Below are 19018 nucleotides of genomic sequence, written 5' to 3' on the forward strand. Positions count from 1 at the left end.
GTAAGTATATCCCGATTTTTTATTTTACTTCTATTTTTCACAGGAATATGGTACCCAGGGCATGGAGGAGAGTCTCCTTTCCTCCAGACCCTGGGTACCATCCGCACATGAAGCGCTCACTTTACGCATGGTGGGCATAGCCACATGCGTAAAGTGAGCGTTTCAGTGCAATCCTATGGTGGCGCAATTGCCGCGATTCCACAAAATTAATGGACATGCTGCGGATTTTACCGCGATGTGATTCCGTAGAGAAAAAATATGCGGCATGGGCACAGCAATTGGTGATTCCCATAGGATTGCATGGGAATGCGTTTTTATAGCGTTTTTTAAGTTTTTCCGCCGAGGCAGAAACGCTTAAAAAATGCAACTTGGGCACACAGCCTCATGCTTGTAAGCAGCACATGGCAGGGACATCATGCGTTGCTCATAAGCAGAGCACAGCTGCCGGAGTACTTACCGGGACTGTTCATTGGAGATAGCGGTGATTATTCATTGCTCTTCAGTAGCGCGCAGTGTCAGCCACTGGCTTCCTGCTGCTGCCGCCGGCGGTCACGTGTGCCGCTACTTAAGAGAAATGAATATTCATTGGATTCATTCATTCATCAGGAGACTATTTAATATTGAACTATATTCAAGCGGAACTAGGCGAAGAAAACCCGGAAATCATGTATCATGTTATCCGAAACAGTCAGAAAACTAGCCTCATATTGGGCGACCTCAGACTATATACTGTGTAAGTTTATAAGCCCCTCCAGTGTCAGGAATAGATAGTATGTGACAATACAGTATATACCACTCAGGGAACACTTACCTTTCAGAGATAATTTCCATATTCATACTAAATAATGGCACAGATCTCCCAGACATTATGACTGCACATATCTCTAGTCTTTATAACGATATTGCACTCATTCCCTGACAGACCGCAGCATGGCCATTAGTTAGAAGCTGCTAATGATCTTTGGAGCAGGTAAGTTTTCCTGAGTGGTACATATTGGGCCGTCTGAAGACTGAGTTTAGTCTAGGACAATTTGTCTGCACTACTAATTAACAGCAGTTACATTACCAAACTAGGGCAGTCCCTATAGGAGAAAAACACAAGAATTATACTGTATTGTCACATTCTATCTATTCCTGACACTGGAGGAGCTTATAAACTTACACAGTATATAGTTTGAGGTCTGGGATCTGCCAATATGTGTCTAGTTTTCTGACTGTTTCGGATAACATGATACATGATTTTAGTTTTTTTTGTCTAGTCTCGCTTGAATGTAGGTCAATATTAAATAGTCTCCTGATGAGTCATCTTTGGTGAGGACGATGAAACCCGTAGAAATGAGAGGCTTGGAGAGTGAGTGTGTATACGTCACCTCACCCTATATACTGAACTGTGGGGTACATGTTTTTTCTATTAGTCACCTACTGACTAACCTTCAGGGGGTGAATTATGGGTATAGTTTTACATTTGGAATAAAGTTTAGTTTTATCCTTTTGTCAGCAAACATGAGGAATGACAAGAGACAACCCATTTAAGAAGATTCAGTTTTGGTTAAAATTATTCCAACACTATGAACATAAAAAAGGCTTCTCCCCATGTGAAGTCTCTAATGTTTATTAACAACTGATTTCCAAGTAAAACATTTTCCACATTAAGAAAATGAAAAAAGCTTCTCTGCGTGACTGCTCTGATGTCTAACAAGAAGCACTTTCTGGTTAAAACATTTCCCACATTAACAGGAAAAAGGCTTCTCCCCTGTGTGGGTTCTTTGATGGCTATCAAGACTTATTTTCCATTTAAAACATTTCCCACATTCTGAACATGAATATGGCTTCTCTGCTGTGTGGATTCTCTGGTGCTTAACACAATTTGATTTATTGTTAAAACATTTCCCACATTCTGAACAGGAAAAAGGCTTCTCTCCTGTGTGGATTCTCTGGTGCTTAACACAATCTGATTTATTGTTAAAACATTTCCCACATTCTGAACAGGAAAAAGGCTTCTCCCCTGTGTGAGTTCTTTGGTGAGTAACAAAATGTGATTTACGTGCAAAACATTTCCCACATTCTGAACAAGAATAAGGCTTCTCCACTGTGTGAGTTCTATGGTGATTAACACAATCTGATTTATTGCTAAAACATTTCCCACATTCTGAACAGGAAAAAGGCTTCTCCCCTGTGTGAGTTCTCTGGTGATTAACAAAATGTGATTTCTGGTTAAAACATTTCCCACATTCTGAACAGGAAAAAGGCTTCTCCCCTGTGTGTGTTCTATGGTGAGTAACAAAATGTGATTTACGTGCAAAACATTTCTCACATTTTGAACAGGAAAAAGGCTTCTCCCCTGTGTGAATTCTCATGTGGTTAACAAAATGTGATTTCCATGTAAAATATTTCCCACAGTCTGAATATGAAAATGACTTCTTTCCTGTAGGAGCAGTTTGTTTTTTATTGCCTCTTTTGTGACTTTGATTTTCTTTAGTAGTCGGTAATGAATCTGAAGATGGGACCTGTTTCATAGGATCAGATAACAGATCTTTGCTGTGAATGGATGATGGTATATCTGGAGTAATATCAATCACTTCAGTTGTATCTTGTAGGATCTCAAGATCATCAGATTTAAAAATTGAAGATGTCAGCTGTCCCTCTGATCTCCTGGTACAGTCATCTGCTAAGATAAAATACAATTATTATTTTTAATAAAATATCCCAGTTTTATATTTTTGAACATTTCTGCTTACACTGTCCATAAAAATGGCAAGTTATGTAAAAAACTTTATTTATTTTTATCAAGACCATGACAGTTCACAGTCTAATAGAAAACCTTGTTGGATGAACCAGTAGTGTGCGGTGTTCAACTGTTTGTTCATTCTGCCTCCCAAATATTGAATAAAAAGAAACCAATCAATGTTATGTAGGCGAAAATAATACCAATTCTCATCTCACAAAAAACAAGTCCCCACTCAGGTCCATCATCTGTCAATGGAAAAACAGAGGTTCCCACACTATTAGTGGCTCAAAGGCTGTTGAAAAGCAACAAGGTTTCCATAAACCAATCCAGCAAAATCCGCTCTCACTTCGGAGTCTTGCAGTGTGCGCAAACAACATTTAGGATCCCTGTATTTAGTAATATTATAGTGAGAAGAATCTGCTTAATTTGCGGTGTGTGTCTCCTGGAGCACAATCTGGGCACTATGTGCTGGGTAAGAAAATGGCAAATGTGTGATTTTCACTCTCCAACATCCACTGCGTATTCATTTCTGGAAAGTGGCTGTGGAGTCAAAATATTCACTCCTCCTACACACGTGGTCAAAGTTGTTGGTACTTCTCGCTTGATGACAGAAAAACCCACAATGGTCACAGAAATAACTTGAATCTGACAAAAGTAATAATAAATAAAAAATCTATCAAAATTAACAAATGAAAGTCAGACATTGCTTTTCAGCCATGCTTCCTCAGAATTTAAAAAAATAAAACTCATGAAATAGGCCTGGACAGAAATGATGGTTCCCTTAACTAAAATATTTTGTTGCACAACCTTTTGAGGCAATCACTGCAATCAAACGATTTCTGTAACTGCCAAGGAGACTTCTGCACCTCTCGACAGGTATTTTGGCCCACTCCTCAAGAGCAACTGTCTCATGTTTGAAGGTTGCATTTTCCAGACGGCATGTTTCAACTCTTTCCAAAGATGCTCAATAGGATTTAGGTCAGGGCTCATAGAAGACCACTTCAGAATAGTCCATTGTTTTCCTCTTAGCCATTCTTGCATGTTTTTAGCTGTCTGTTTTGTGTTGTTATCCTGTAGCAAGACCCATGACCTGCGACTGAGACCAAGCTTTCTGACACTGAGCAGCACATTTCTCTCTAGAATCCCTTGACAGTCTTGAGATTTCATTGTTCCCTGCACACATTCTAGAAACCCTGTGCCAGATGCAGCAAAGCAGCCCCAGAGCATAACAGAGCCTCCTCCATGTTTCACAGTAGGGACAGTCTTCTTTTCGTGATATGCTTCATTTTTCTGTCTGAGGACATAGAGCTGATGTGCTTTGCCAAAAAGTTCAATTTTTGTCTCATCTGTCCATAGGACATTCTCCCAGAAGCGTTGTGGCTTGTCAACATGTAGTTTGACAAATTCCAGTCTGGCTTTTTTATGATTATTTTCAACAATGGTGTCCTCCTTGGTCGTCTCCCATGAAGTCCACTTTGGCTCATATACTGATGGATGGTGCAATGTGAAATTGATGTTCATTGAGCATGAAGTGCACCTTTAATATGTTTAGGAGTTTTTCTGGGTTCTTTTGTTACCATTCATATTATCCGTCTCTTTGATTTGTCATCAATTTTCCTCTTGCGGTCACGTCCAGGGATGTTGGCTACAGTCCCGTGGAGCTTACATTCCTGAATAATATGTGCAACTGTACTCACAAGAACATTAGCTGCTTAGAGATGGTCTTTTAACTTTTACCTGTAACATGTTTGTCTATAATTTTTTTTCTAATCTCCTGAGACATCTCTTTCCTTCGCTTCCTCTGGTCCATGTTGAGTGTGATACACCCCATGTCACCAAACAGCACAGTGAGTATCTGTAGCCCTCTATACAGGCCACTCACTGATTCCAGGATTGTAGACACCTGTGATGCTAATTAGTGGACACACCATGATGTAACATGTCCCTTTTGTCACATTATTTTCAGGGGTTCCATCATTTCTGTCCAGGCCCATTTCATGTATTTTATTTTTTTTTTTTAAAAATCTGTAGAAGCATAGTGGAAAAGCAATGTCTGACTTTCATTTGTTCATTTTCATAGATTTTTTATTTATTATTACTTTTGTCAGATTCAAGTCATTTCTGTGACCATTGTGGGTTTTTCTGTCATTAAATGAGGGGTAACAACAATTTTGACCACATGTGTATAGATTATAACCCTCAGTGAATTCATTTATAAAATGGAATCACTTTATGGGGATTTTGACTATTCTGTCAGGCTACTTTCACACTTGAGTTTTCTTGCTGCGCGTTTTTTGCGCATAAAAACGCATGGAAAAAACGCATACAAACGCTGCATTTTTTTCAAGCATTTTTAAGCGCATGCAGGAAAAAACGCAGCGTTTTTATGCGTTTGTATGCGTTTTTAGTGCGTTTTTAGTGCATATGCGTTTTTTCAAGATTGTTTGTCCACACCCAAAAAAAAAAAAAAACAATCTGCCAACACACCCGACCAATGGGACGTCAGTGGCTGTGTGGTATGTTAATATATAGACTCTGTCTACAGTATTCTTCACATTTGCTTGATTTTTCTCGTGTCAACATGGATCTGCGCTGGAAGAGTTTTCACTTCAACTTGGATTTGGACATCGCGATGGCTCAGGCGTATGCAGTTGCTTGCCATGAACAAAGGAAGAGAGAGAGGCAGTGAAGACGGCAGCGGTGGCGTATGTGGATACATCCGATTGTTGAACTCCGGGAGAGCCATGGCGCATACCACACCCTCTACAGTGAGCTACAGGCAAACCCGGAGAAATTAACAGATTATATCCGGATGTCCCAAGAAAGCTTCAGGGATTTGCTTGGTCGTGTCCAAGAATCCATACGGAGACAGGACACACAGTTCCGTCGTGCGATTCCTCCTGAGGAACGGCTACTGGTGACATTACGGTACGTAATATTTTTAAAAACCAAGTGGTGGGGTCTGATAGTTTTTTTTTTTACATGTACTATTCAAAATCTTGGCTAATTATTTTTCGTGAATGTACTAATATTTTATTTTATAGTTTTACAAAACCATATACAGAAATATTAATTTTAATTCTTTCTCTGTTTTGCAGATTCCTGGCGACTGGAGAAACCCTATCTTCACTCCACTTCCAGTACCGTATTGGAATCTCTACCTTGTCTGGAATTGTTGCGGACACCTGCCGGGCTCTCTGGAATGTTCTTTGTCCAGAATTTATGCCCCTGCCCACCACTGAAAAGTGGATGGAAATTGCTGACAAATTCTGGACAGGCTGCAATTTCCCCAACTGTTTGGGAGCTGTTGATGGTAAACACATACGGATCATCAAACCCCAAAGAACGGGATCTGAGTACTATAATTACAAAAAGTACTTTTCAATAGTACTCATGGCCATTTCAGAATCATAGAATCGTAGAGTTGGAAGGGACCTCCTGGGCCATTTGGTCCAACCCCTTGCTCAAAGCAGGATTCGCTAAATCATCCCAGTCAGATGTCTGTCCAGCCTCTGTTTGAAGACTTCCATTGAAGGAGAAGTCACAACTTCTCGTGGCAGCTTGTTCCACTCATTGATCACTCTAACTGTCAAAAAGTTTTTTCTAATATCTAATCTGTGTCTCCTCCCATTCAGTTTCATCCCATTGCTTCTAGTCTTTCCTTGTGCAAATGAGAATAAAGTTGATCTTTCTACAATGTGACAGCCCTTTAGATATTTGTAGACAGCTATTAAGTCTCCTCTCAGTTTTCTCTTTTGCAAACTAAACATTCCCAAATCCTGCAATCTTTCCTCATAAGACAGGGTTTGCAAACCGGTCACCATTCTGGTCGCTCTTTTCTGAACTTGCTCCAGTTTCTTGATGTCTTTTTTAAAATGTGGTGCCCAAAACTGGACACAATATTCCAGATGAGGTCTGACCAAAGAGGAGTAGAGGGAAATAATGATTTCACGTGATCTAGACTGTATGCTTCTGTTAATACATCCTAGAATTGTATTTGCCTTTTTTGCTGCTGCATCACACTGTTGACTCATATTCAGTTTGTGATCTATTAGTATACCCAAGTCTTTTTCACATGTGCTGTTGCTTAGCCCTATTCCTCCCATTCTGTATATGCTTTTTTCATTTTTATTGCCCAGATGTAGTACTTTGCATTTTAACCTATTAAAAACCATTCTGTTAGTTGCTGCCCACTTCTCCAGTTTATTTATATCTTTTTGAATCCTCTCTCTCTTCTCTAGTATTAGCTATCCCTCCTAGCTTTTTGTCATCAGCAAATCTAATCAGTTTACCCTCAATTCCTTCATCTAAATCATTGATAAAGATGTTGAACAATACAGGGCCCAGGACAGAGCCCTGTGGTACCCCACTTGAGACCTTCGTCCAACTGGATGTGCAGCCATTTACGACCACTCTTTGGGTCCGATCACTAAGCCAGTTATGAATCCACCTAACAGTTGCCTTGTCCATTCCATACTTAGTAATTTTTTCAATAAGGATTGTATGCGATACTTTGTCAAATGCTTTGCTGAAGTCAAGATATACTATATCTACAGCATTTCCTTGATCCATCCAATCAGTGATTCCGTCATAGAAGGAAATTAAGTTAGTCTGACATGACTTATTAGTTACAAACCCATGCTGACTCTGTTTAATCACTTCATTCTTATCAAGGTACTGACATACATGTTGTTTAATAATTTGTTCAAACATCTTTCCTGGTATAGAAGTCAGACTCACCGGCCTAGAGTTGCCTGGGTCCACCTTCTTCCCCTTTTTGAAGATAGGAACAACATTTGCTCTTCTCCAGTCTTCTGGGCTTCTCCTGTTCTCCAAGAATTTTCAAAGATTATAGAGAGGGGTTCAAAAATTTCTTCTGCTATCTCCTTCAGTACTCTGGGGTGTAATTCATCTGGACCTGGAGACTTGAATTCATATAGGTTAGCTAAGTGTTTCCTCACTTTCTTTCTGTTTATAGATATCCTGGATTCTTCTATTCCCTTAATAGGACAGTGAAGAACAGTTGATGTTACATTTCCTTTCTGAGAGAAAACAGATGCAAAATAGGAATTTAAAATTTCGGCCTTCTCAACATCCTGTCTTACCATTTCATCATTTTCATCCTGTAAAAATCCTATAGCATCTTTGACTTTTCTTTTCCTTTTGACATATCCCCAAAATCCTTTATTATTGCTTTTGACATCTCTTGCAAGCCTCAATTCATTTTCAGCTTTAGTTAATCTGATTTGTGCCCTGCAGGTTCTGCAGGCAGCATTATATTCTTCTTTAGATATGCCTCCCTCTTTCCATTTTATAAACATTTTTTTCTTCCTTTTTAGCATGTGCTTAAGTTCTGTGTTCATCCATCCTGGTTTCCTTAAATGCTTCCTATTCTTCCGTCTTTTTGGAATTGTTAACAATTGTGCTTTGAGAATTTCATTTTTCAAGATTTTCTGTTGTGAGCTTATCTGTACATTCACCGTTTGTGTCCGAGGATCACCCTCTTCTGGTGAAGGAATGTAGTGAGGCTGATTTGGATGAAAGAAATCAAACACCTGATCAGGTGGATTGTGACTGGGTAACAGGAACTTCAGATTAGATATAAGGCAGCCGACGCCCTTCTGAGTGGCTGGTGATTTCTCTGCTGGATTCTTGGAGACCAGTCTGATTTCTGCTTCTCAAAGATAAGTTTTTGCTCTGCTATTGAACTTATTAGTTTTGGTTTTGTTTACCTTGTTTTTTGAGTTCAGCCATCCCCGGCCGGGGATGTGCTGTATTCTTATTCCTTGATCAGTGTTCTCTTTTGCTCTGCTTTCAGAATATTCTGATTGCTGATATAGGGTTTGAAGTCTAGTGACTTCAGGATCCTTTTTGCTTATTAGTTGTGTTGGTAATATTTTTAGCAGGGTTTTCTCGGATTGCAGACAGCAGCTTTTCTGTCCTGTCCTTTTTAGTTAGCTTGGGCCCCATCATTTGCTCAACCTATCTTTCTATCTGTGTTAGAGTTTTCATCTCATTTCACCGTCATTATATGTTGGGGGCTGCCTATTGCTTTGGGGTCTGCTCTGGGGCAGTCAGTTTTTCCCTTTTCTCTCTTTAGGCTTATTTAGATCTCCGGCTGTGGCGAGGTGTCTAACCTTGACGTCTGAGTCTTCACAGGTCTTCCTCCTCTAGTTATCCAAAATTCTAAAATAGCATGGTTGCTACCTCCTAGGGTCCCAGCCACTTTTACCTCCTCAACCATTTCCTCCCTGTTTATAAGGATTAGATCCAAGGTAGCAGTTCCCCTTGTTTTCTCCCCTACCTTTTGGAAGATAAAGTTGTCAGCAAGAGAGGATAAGAATTTCCTTGACCTGTTAGTTTTGCCTGAGAGAGATTCCCAACAAATGTCTGGATAGTTGAAATCTCCCATGACAACTATGTCATATTTTTTGGAGAACTTGGCCATTTGATGCATAAAGAGTTCATCCATATCTTCAGCTTGCACAGGCGGCCTGTAGTAAATGCCTACAATGGTGTCCTTTCCATTGTTCTATCCTTGTATTCTTCCCTCTGAAGCTTCAATCTCTGTGCAGATATACGCGTTTCTAACATACAATGCAACACCTCCTCCTCGTTTATCAAGTCTGTTTCTTGCAAATAAGTTGTATCCTTCTAGTCTTGTATTCCAATCATGTGTATTGTCCCACCAAGTTTCAGTGATTCCAATGACATCATATTTCTTTTCCTGTGTTAGTAGTTCCAATTCTCCTTGTTTGTTGCCCATGCTTTGTGCATTAGTATAGAAACATTATAGTTTGTGATTGGTTTCTCTTTCTCCAATATTTTTATTAATTAGATTCTTTCGTCTTTGTTCTTCCTTTCCACTTCTAATAGCAGAGTTCTCAATAGCATTTGTCAGGTGTATGGCTTTTTCTGGTCTTTTGCTTCCCTTCCCATGTTGTTCTAGTTTAAAGCTCTCCTTACAAGTGTAGCAAGGCGACTTCCAAATACATGTTTTCCAGTCTTCGTAAGGTGCACCCCATCTCTAGCAAGTAGTCCATCGTAAAGGTAATTCACTCCGTGATCCAGAAATTCAAATCGTTGCTGATGGCACCATCGACGTAGCCAGTTATTCACCTGCAGAATCTTATTCCACCTCCTTGTTCCATGGCCATCCACTGGGAGGATGGAAGAGAAGACCACCTGCGTTCCCAGTTCTTTCACTTTCTTGCCTAAGTCTTCAAAGTCTCTGCAGATGGTTTCCAGGTCATTTCTTGCCGTGTCATTTGTCCCCACATGTAGTAGCAGGAATGGGTAGTCATCTGTAGGTCTGAAGAGTCCTGATATCCTGTCAGACACATCTTTAATTTTTGCACCTGGAAGACATCCGGATGCCGGATGTATGTTTGTAGCAGTGGACATTGGAGCATTTGGCCATGGTAATGACTCACAGGCTTTTAAAAACTCAGACATGGGCCGGAGGTTGTATGGCAAACAATTTAATTTCCCTATGCCATGGCCTCTTCCCCACACCGAAGCTCCGCCACTGCCCTTTGTAATGGTTGGGGATGAGGCTTTTCAAATGTGCGCAAACCTATTGAAACCCTACTCCAGCCGGGACTTGGACCACACCAAAAAAATATTTAATTACAGGCTGACCAGGGCCAGAAGAACTGTCGAGTGTGCTTTTGGGATTCTTGTCTCAAGATGGCGAATTCTCGGCACAGCCATTAATCTTAAACTTGAAACAGTCGATGAGGTGGTGAAGGCCTGTGTGGTTCTACATAATTTTGTGATAGCTAAAGAGCACCCGACCTTTGAACTCGATGATGATGCTCCTAACCCATTGCCTGAATTCACTCAGCACCCTCTCAGGTCATCCGTTGAAGTTGGCCAAATGAGGGACCAATTTGCGGTCTACTTTGTCTCTGATGTAGGACGGGTGCACTGGCAAGATGAAATGGTGTAAATGTTTTTGTTTGTTAATGTTAATAAAAAACCTGATTTGCTACCAGTACCGAGTGCACTATGCTTTTTACACTCCAATAAAATAAAAAAATTCCCATGTATACCTGTGAATTCATGATGTTCTCACACCTGGGCAGGTAAATACACATATGAGTTAAAATGCAGCATCGCTAGTCTGCGTGAAATATATTGGTACGTAAGCAAAGCTGCAGGTTAAATATGATATGTGTATTAACCAGGCCATGATTGATCAATATAACCAGGCCATGATTGATAGATAAATAGTTATGATTATGACATTTGAGCGACTTTGGTAGGATCGGGTTTCAGGAAACCAAATTTTTTTCAAATGAAACTTGTACAACTAGTGTTAAAAAAGGATTTGTTCAAAACCTAACCCGAATGCAAGTCAATGGGGAATAAAAGTCTGCATTGAGTGGATGAATGTAATCAGCTCAATTCCAACTTTTATTTCCCATTGTGGTAATGTTTCGCAATAAACTTGCCTTTTTTTGGCCCGAAAACCAGATCCTAGTCGTTAAAACTCTAGTTATAATACTAGGCCTTGGTATTTAACAATTATACTAGGCCTTGGTATGACTATACTATGCCTTGGTATTTAACATATGATGTGTATTTTACCCATGAGTGGATTCAACACACAAGAGTATGTTGTTAATTACAAGGTATATCAATAATCCCCCTTGCCTAGAATCACAGTAAGTGAAATGAGGATGGTAAAAACAGCCAATCCTCCAAACACTTTTTATGACACCTTGCAAAGTTAAAGTCGCATTGTGTGTACGGTGCAGTGTGTGTGAGCGGCGCCAAAAACATTAATCAAACTTATGGTGAACCAGAAATTTTAATTTATTTTGAAACAGAAAAATTAAACAAAACTTTATTTTTTTCTGCGTTTGGGGGTATATGGTTGCAAGTTGGTGGTATGCAGGGAAGATGCAGAACTTACAGTTGAAGAAGGTGTTCTAGGGGAAGGGGCAACAAAACTTGTGGGGGAAGGGAGTCCAGTTATGGGACTTGAAGTAGAAAAGGTTGAGGAGATGAAAGAGGTTCAGGTACATTGGTCCGAAGTGCTTGTTTACACAAACTTTTCTTCCTGGACCTATTTGGGCCCAATGCCCACCTTGATTGTTGGCGCATTGAACTTGGAGCAAATAACGAATGTGGGTCCCCCATCTGCTGCTGTGGCTGCTGCTGCTGTGGCTGCTGCTGCTGTGGCTGCTGCTGTGGCTGCTGCTGCAGCTGCTGATGCTCTATGGTGGCAGTGGCAGTGCTCGTCCTTGCAGGAGGACTGGTGGCGGCAGTGATGGTCCAGGTTTGCGGAGTGGTGGTGGCAGGGCTACTACATGTTGTAGTGTTTGTGGCAGGGCTGTTCCACATTTGCGTAGTGGTGGCTGTGCTCCAAGCATGCATGGGGGTGGCGGTGGTGCTCCAGACAGGAGCAGCGCTTGCCATGGTGGTGTTGGTGAAGTGACCAGCTGCACTCAGACTTGTGGTGGTGTAACGGTGGGTGTCCTGGCTTTGAATAGAGGTGTCCGTGCAGTGGTATGCAGCACAAGTCGGTAGTGAGGTGAAGCGAGTCAATGGTGGCACAGGTGGAAATGACACCACTGACTGCTGCCCATACCGATTATGCTGCATAGCCTGCAAGAAAGCATTGTTGCAGGCCTGCAGCACAATCAGCTGTTGCTCAGGACTAAGGTGTTCCGCCATGCCCTTTTCAATCTTACTAAAAAAATGGTGCGCTGGTCTGTTGAGGTCGGCCTCCAGACGGTCAAGGCGCTGTTCGACAGGAAGCGGTGTTGCATGTGGTTAAAACCACGTTCCATGAGTGAAAAACCGCTTTCCTATCTGTCGGACAGCGACTTGAGGCTGGCATTAAAGGCCTCGCTCAAGTGCATAAACTCAGGCAAGACATTCCTGTCCAAGGCCCTCTGCCGCTGGCAGATAGTGCCTGCATAACCAGTGGCAGAGACCTGGGACAGGGGAACACCTGATGGACCAGCTTCCTGGTCACTAGCTGTCTGTGTGGCTGACCTGCAAGGTGCTTCCTGGCTGTCGGATGGCTGGGACAGGTCAGAGGACGTCCGATGAAGGACCGCTCCAGGGCCAGGTTGCAGGGTGCTGCTCCAGGTGCTGTGGAAGAAAGGAAAATCATTACTATCATGCCTTTACAAGAAGCATCAGCTGTGGATTAGAAAAACACAGATTAATATAAATAAAAACCCAAAAATTATAATACTTACGATCTGGTGGCAAGGACCGGACTTAGGAACTGCAACGCGTGATAGTGACGGTATCTTGTTCTTGTCCTTGACGCAGATCCACTGCGAACCTGGCCCTCAGCACGAACATCACTGTTGAAGCGGTCCTTGATCGAGCGCCAACGTGTTCGGACTTTGTCCACTGTTGGAAAAACAAACCAACAACATGAACAATTGTGTTTCATGCACGACATATGCTATCACTAAACCCAACAGTGCCATCAAGGACAATAGTCACAGTGGCACAATACAGCAATACAATACCCAAAGCAGTCACTGTTGAGCCAGATGACACTGTTGGGTTTCCTGCTAGAATATATCTAGCCCGAAACCCAACAGTGCCATCAAGAACAATAGTCACAGCGGCAAAATACAGCAATACAATACCCAAAGCAGTCACTGTTGAGCCAGATGACACTGTTGGGTTTCCTGCTAGAATATATCTAGCCCAAAACCCAACAGTGCCATCAAGGACAATAGTCATAGCGGCACAATACAGCAATACAATACCCAAAGCAGTCACTGTTGAGCCAGATGACACTGTTGGGTTTCCTGCTAGAATATATCTAGCCCGAAACCCAACAGTGCCATCAAGGACAATAGTCACAGCGGCAAAATACAGCAATACAATACCCAAAGCAGTCACTGTTGAGCCAGATGACACTGTTGGGTTTCCTGCTAGAATATATCTAGCCCGAAACCCAACAGTGCCATCAAGGACAATAGTCACAGCGGCAAAATACAGCAATACAATACCCAAAGCAGTCACTGTTGAGCCAGATGACACTGTTGGGTTTCCTGCTAGAATATATCTAGCCCGAAACCCAACAGTGCCATCAAGGACAATAGTCACAGTGGCAAAATACAGCAATACAATACCCAAAGCAGTCACTGTTGAGCCAGATGACACTGTTGGGTTTCCTGCTAGAATATATCTAGCCCAAAACCCACCAGTGCCATCAAGGACAATAGTCACAGCGGCACAATACAGCAATACAATACCCAAAGCAGTCACTGTTGAGCCAGATGACACTGTTGGGTTTCCTGCTAGAATATATCTAGCCCGAAACCCAACAGTGCCATCAAGGACAATAGTCACAGCGGCAAAATACAGCAATACAATACCCAAAGCAGTCACTGTTGGGTTTCCTGCTAGAATATATCTAGCCCGAAACCCAACAGTGCCATCAAGGACAATAGTCACAGCGGCAAAATACAGCAATACAATACCCAAAGCAGTCACTGTTGAGCCAGATGACACTGTTGGGTTTCCTGCTAGAATATATCTAGCCCAAAACCCAACAGTGCCATCAAGGACAATAGTCACAGCGGCAAAATACAGCAATACAATACCCAAAGCAGTCACTGTTGAGCAAGATGACACTGTTGGGTTTCCTGCTAGAATATATCTAGCCCGAAACCCAACAGTGCCATCAAGGACAATAGTGTCATGTCGGACACTGTTCGCACCAGGGTATCCGGCAGATAGCGGAAAAACCCCATCCTACCACATGGTTCTCAGCGGCGCTGGTTGGTCTTTCGGTCCGGCTTGGATTGGGTTAACCAGGTTGTCATTCTGGCTGAGGGCTTAGCCACGCCCTCTGTCTTTAAATTGCCCTGTGTGACTATGGGCGTCGCCGACTATAGCTCTTGCCTTGTGCTAAGCGATACCGGTCTGGAGTGGTGGTCTAAGGAGCATACGGTTGCTGGTGTAGTATATTCCATTGTTGCCATTTTGCCTCCCTGTGTTGTATTATTTGGTTGCCCTTGCACATTACTGTATTCCCCTGTATGTACGCGGTGTGGTGCATTTCCGTTATCCCTGTCCATACTTATTTGTGGGGTCTGGTGTTTGGTCTCCTCACTGGGTGGAGGGTGGTGGGTTCAGCTTAGGGCTGGACAGGAGACAAGGACAGGGTGGAGGCCCAGGCAGGCACACCTTCAGTGTAAACCCTGGGTTGAGGGACAGACAGGGTTTCCCCTAGTCTGAGGGACACCGCAGGGGCCCCGGGGTTTCAGCCTAAAGTTACCTAGGCTTCCCATGACATTATAGTCGGCCCAAAAAAAAAAAAGAGGATTATTTACCATGGATCCTATAGTCTCCATAACCAAGCAGCTGGAGGCTCTGTCCATTCAGGTCACTGAACTGAGGGGGGCGGTCCAGCAACAAGGCCTCTCAGTTCCAGCTGTGCAAACTGAGGCAGCAGCCAGGGCAGCTGAACCTAAGTTACCTCTCCCTGAACGATTCTCTGGTGATCGCTGTAAGTTCGTTGTATTTCGTGAATCCTGCAAATTGTATTTTCGCATGCGTCCTCTCTCCTCAGGAAATGAGGCTCAGCGTGTGGGCTTGGTAGTTTCCTTGCTGGGTGGTGACCCACAAGCATGGGCGTTTTCACTACCTTCTGATTCACCAGCATTTGAGTCTGCAGACCTTTTTTTTCTGCTCTGGGTTTAATCTATGACGATCCTGACAGACTGGCTTTAGCAGAGTTTAAAATACACTCTCTACTCCAGGGTGAGCGACTGGCGGAGGATTATTGTACGGAATTTCGTCGCTGGGCTGTGGACACTCAATGGAATGACCCTGCACTAAGGAGTCAATTTTTGCATGGGGTTTCTGGAAGGGTTAAACAAACTCTGCTAATGTATGAGACTCCCGCCTCTCTGGGGCTGCTATGGTGCTTGTAGTACGCATTGATCGCCGTTTTCGTCAGAGGTCGCAGGAGACATAGCCTGTGGGGGGAGGGGCAGTCTCTGGTGAGGTCGCCCCAGGTGAATCCGTGGAACCTATGCAGATTGCTGGTATATCACATACACATAATAACAAGCATTAATGTCCCTTGCCCAGAAAGCAAGGGGTCTGTTTTTTTTGTGGCAAAAAAGGACATTTTATTAATGCTTGCCCCCTGGTACCTAAGAAAGACATGCCGGCGGAAAACTGCTAGGCTCAGAGGGTTTGGAGGAGTCTAGTCTGAGCCTTTGCATATCCTCCGTGGTGGTCTCCCAGTGTATGCTCCCTGCCAAGGTAGTTATCGGGGGCCAAGAGCTGTCGATTACTGTATTTGTAGATAGTGGTTCAGCCGCTAATCTCATTGATGAAAAGTTTGCGCGTACTGCGGGATTTAAGGTGGAGACGCTGCCTAATCCTATCCGGGTGGTTACCATCAATGCCTCCCCTCTCTCACAAGGGGAGATTAAAGAGTTTGTGGCTGATGTAAAACTCCACATTGGGGTCCTACACTCTGAGCGGGTAACATGTAAGGTGCTCAGTAATTTACCTGCTCAGATAGTTCGGGGGTTTCCATGGTTGTCTATGCACAATCCGGTGATTGACTGGAAAACCCAGGACATAATTCAGTGGAGCAGATACTGCTAGGAGAGTTGTCTGGCCACGTGTATCTTCGCTGTGACTCCCAGCATCCCGGAGCCACTGCTGGACTTTGCTGATGTATTTTCTGAAAGAGGTTGTTCAGAGCTGCCACCGCACCGACCCTATGACTGTGCTATTAGGTTAAAACCGGGGGCCAAGTTACCAAAAGCCAGGATGTTTAATATCTCAGGTCCTAAGAGGCAAGCTTTCAAAGAATACATTGCAGAAAGTCTAAGCAAAGGGCACATCAGGCCTTCATCATCTCCATTGGCGGCGGGGTTCTTCTTTGTCAAGAAGAAAGATGGCGGATTACGCCCGCGTCTGGATTTCAGGGAACTCAACCAGATTACGGTTCATGACCCCTACCCGATGCCACTGATACCCGATTTGTTCAACCAGGTGTCTGGTGCCAAATGGTTTTCCAAGCTTGACCTCAGGGGGGCGTACAATCTCATAAGAGTCCGTCAAGGGGATGAATGGAAGGCGGCATTTAATACCCCTGAGGGTCATTTTGAGAATTTGGTGATACCATTTGGGTTGACGAGCGCGCCAGCAGTATTTCAACATTTCATAAATGATGTCTTTTCTCATCTCTTGGGGAAATTTGTTATTATATACCTTGATGACAGTCTTATTTACTCACGCGACCGTGATGCACACATAGAGCATGTTAGGCAGGTGTTGAAGTTGCTCAGGGAAAACAAGCTCTATGCCAAGCTTGAGAAATGTGTATTTGTCGTCCAAGAATTACCTTTTTTGGGTTATGTAATTTCCACCTCAGGGTTTAAAATGGACACCGCTAAGGTGCAAGCGGTGCTGCAGTGGGATCGGCCTGATAATCTCAAGGCTCTTCAGCGATTCCTGGGTTTTTCCAACTATTATAGGAAATTTATTAAGAATTTTTCTATGATTGCTAAACCGCTCACCGACATGACTAAAAAAGGTACCAATTTTTTTGACTGGTCTGAGGCTGCTGTGCGCGCATTTGAATTCCTCAAAAACAGTTTTGCTTCAGCTCCCATCTTGGTTCAGCCTGATGTCTCCCTACCATTTACCGTGGAGGTGGATGCATCAGAGGTTGGTGTGTGGGCGGTACTGTCTCAGGGTCCATCCTTGGGCGAATTGCATCCGTGTGCCTACTTCTCCAAGAAACTGTCGCTGGCCGAGCGTAATTACGATTTTGGTAACAGGGAATTGTTGGCCATCAAGTTGGCATTTGAGGAATGGCGACACTTCTTGGAGGGGGCTGTCCATCATATTACTGTTATAACAGACCATAAGAATCTGCTTTATTTAGAGTCTGCTAAACGCCTGTCCCCCAGACAGGCTCGCTGGGCGTTATTCTTCACCCGGTTCAATTTTTTTGTGACACACCGACCAGGTTCTAAGAATACTAAGGCGGATACCTTGTCCAGATGTTTCCCGGGTGGAGAGCCACGTGATGATCCGGTGCCTATCCTCCAAAAGGGAGTTGTGGTCTCGGCTCTCACGACAGAGGTTGAGGCAGAGATTGCTGATGCTCAGGAGGAGGTACCGCCAGATCTGCCTCCTAATAAATCGTTTGTGCCACTACACCTACGCTTAAAAGTGTTAGGGGAACATCACGATACTGTCCTGGCAGGTCACCCAGGAGTTAAGGGCATTCTGGAACTTGTATCACGTCGTTTTTGGTGGCCCAAAATCCGTCAGGACGTGGCCTCATATGTGTCAGCCTGTACCACGTGCGCACGGGCCAAGACACCACGCTCCCGTCCTGCTGGCACATTGCATCCTCTCTGTGTGCCCAGTAAGCCATGGACTGAGATTTCCATGGATTTCATTACGGATTTGCCCTCCTCGGCTGGGAACACGGTCATTCTGGTAATAGTTGATCGGTTCTCTAAAATGTCGCATTTCGTTGCTTTACCATCTTTGCCCAATGCGAAGACCCTTGCTCAGGTATTTATTCGCGAGGTGGTCAGACTTCATGGTGTCCCGTCTGACATTGTATCTGATAGAGGTACACAATTTGTGGCAAAATTTTGGAGAGCTTTTTGTTCACGCCTAGGGATTAAATTGTCTCATTCATCGGCTTTCAGTCAAATGGGCATACTGAGCGTATGAACCAAAACCTAGAACAATACTTACGCTGTTTTGTGTCTGACAATCAGGAAGAGTGGTCGGCGTTTCTTCCTCTGGCTGAATTCGCGATAAACAATCATTATCAGGAATCGTCTGGGGAATCTCCTTTCTTTTGTGTTTATGGTCAACATCCCCAATTCTGTACCTTGCGCCAAGGGAGCTCTGCAGGTGTCCCTGAGGAGGACCAGTTGGGAGCACAATTGTCATCCGTTTGGAGGAGAGTAAAGCAGCGCTTGCTGAATGTAGGTTCTAGGTATAAACGTGTGGCTGACGGTAGACATGTGCCTGGTCCGGACCTGTGTGTGGGTGATTGGGTGTGGTTGTCTACAAGGAACATCAAACTCAAAATACCATCGCTTAAGTTGGGGCCCAGGTTCATTGGTCCTTTTAGGATCATTCTCCGCAATTATTAACCCTGTGGCATTTCATTTAGAGTTACCTGCCGTATACAAGATACAATGTGTTTCACAAGGCGTTACTTAAGAAAGTCGTGGGTGCTGTTGATGTTTCTCCCGTGCCACCACCTCCCGTCTTGGTGGATGGCACATTGGAGTTTGAGGTGTC

At 43.4% G+C, this 19018-nt stretch overlaps 1 protein-coding gene across 1 annotated transcript; it reads right to left on the reverse strand.

Annotated features, from left to right (window-relative positions):
- Positions 1–1613: 1613 nt before the first annotated feature.
- On the reverse strand, positions 1614–12966 carry LOC141077569 (uncharacterized). The gene is made up of 3 exons (XM_073564566.1): positions 12946–12966; positions 12737–12835; positions 1614–2665 (listed from the first exon to the last, which is right to left on the reverse strand). Exon 3 carries the CDS (start codon positions 2514–2516, stop codon positions 1731–1733), a length of 786 nt encoding a protein of 261 aa, XP_073420667.1. The 5' UTR covers positions 2517–2665; positions 12737–12835; positions 12946–12966; the 3' UTR covers positions 1614–1730.
- Between the last annotated feature and the right edge of the window lie 6052 nt (positions 12967–19018).

Source organism: Dendrobates tinctorius, unplaced genomic scaffold (genome assembly GCF_039654945.1).
Source record: "Dendrobates tinctorius isolate UK_male_01 unplaced genomic scaffold, ASM3965494v1 ptg000456l, whole genome shotgun sequence".
Classification (NCBI taxonomy): Eukaryota; Metazoa; Chordata; class Amphibia; order Anura; family Dendrobatidae; genus Dendrobates; species Dendrobates tinctorius.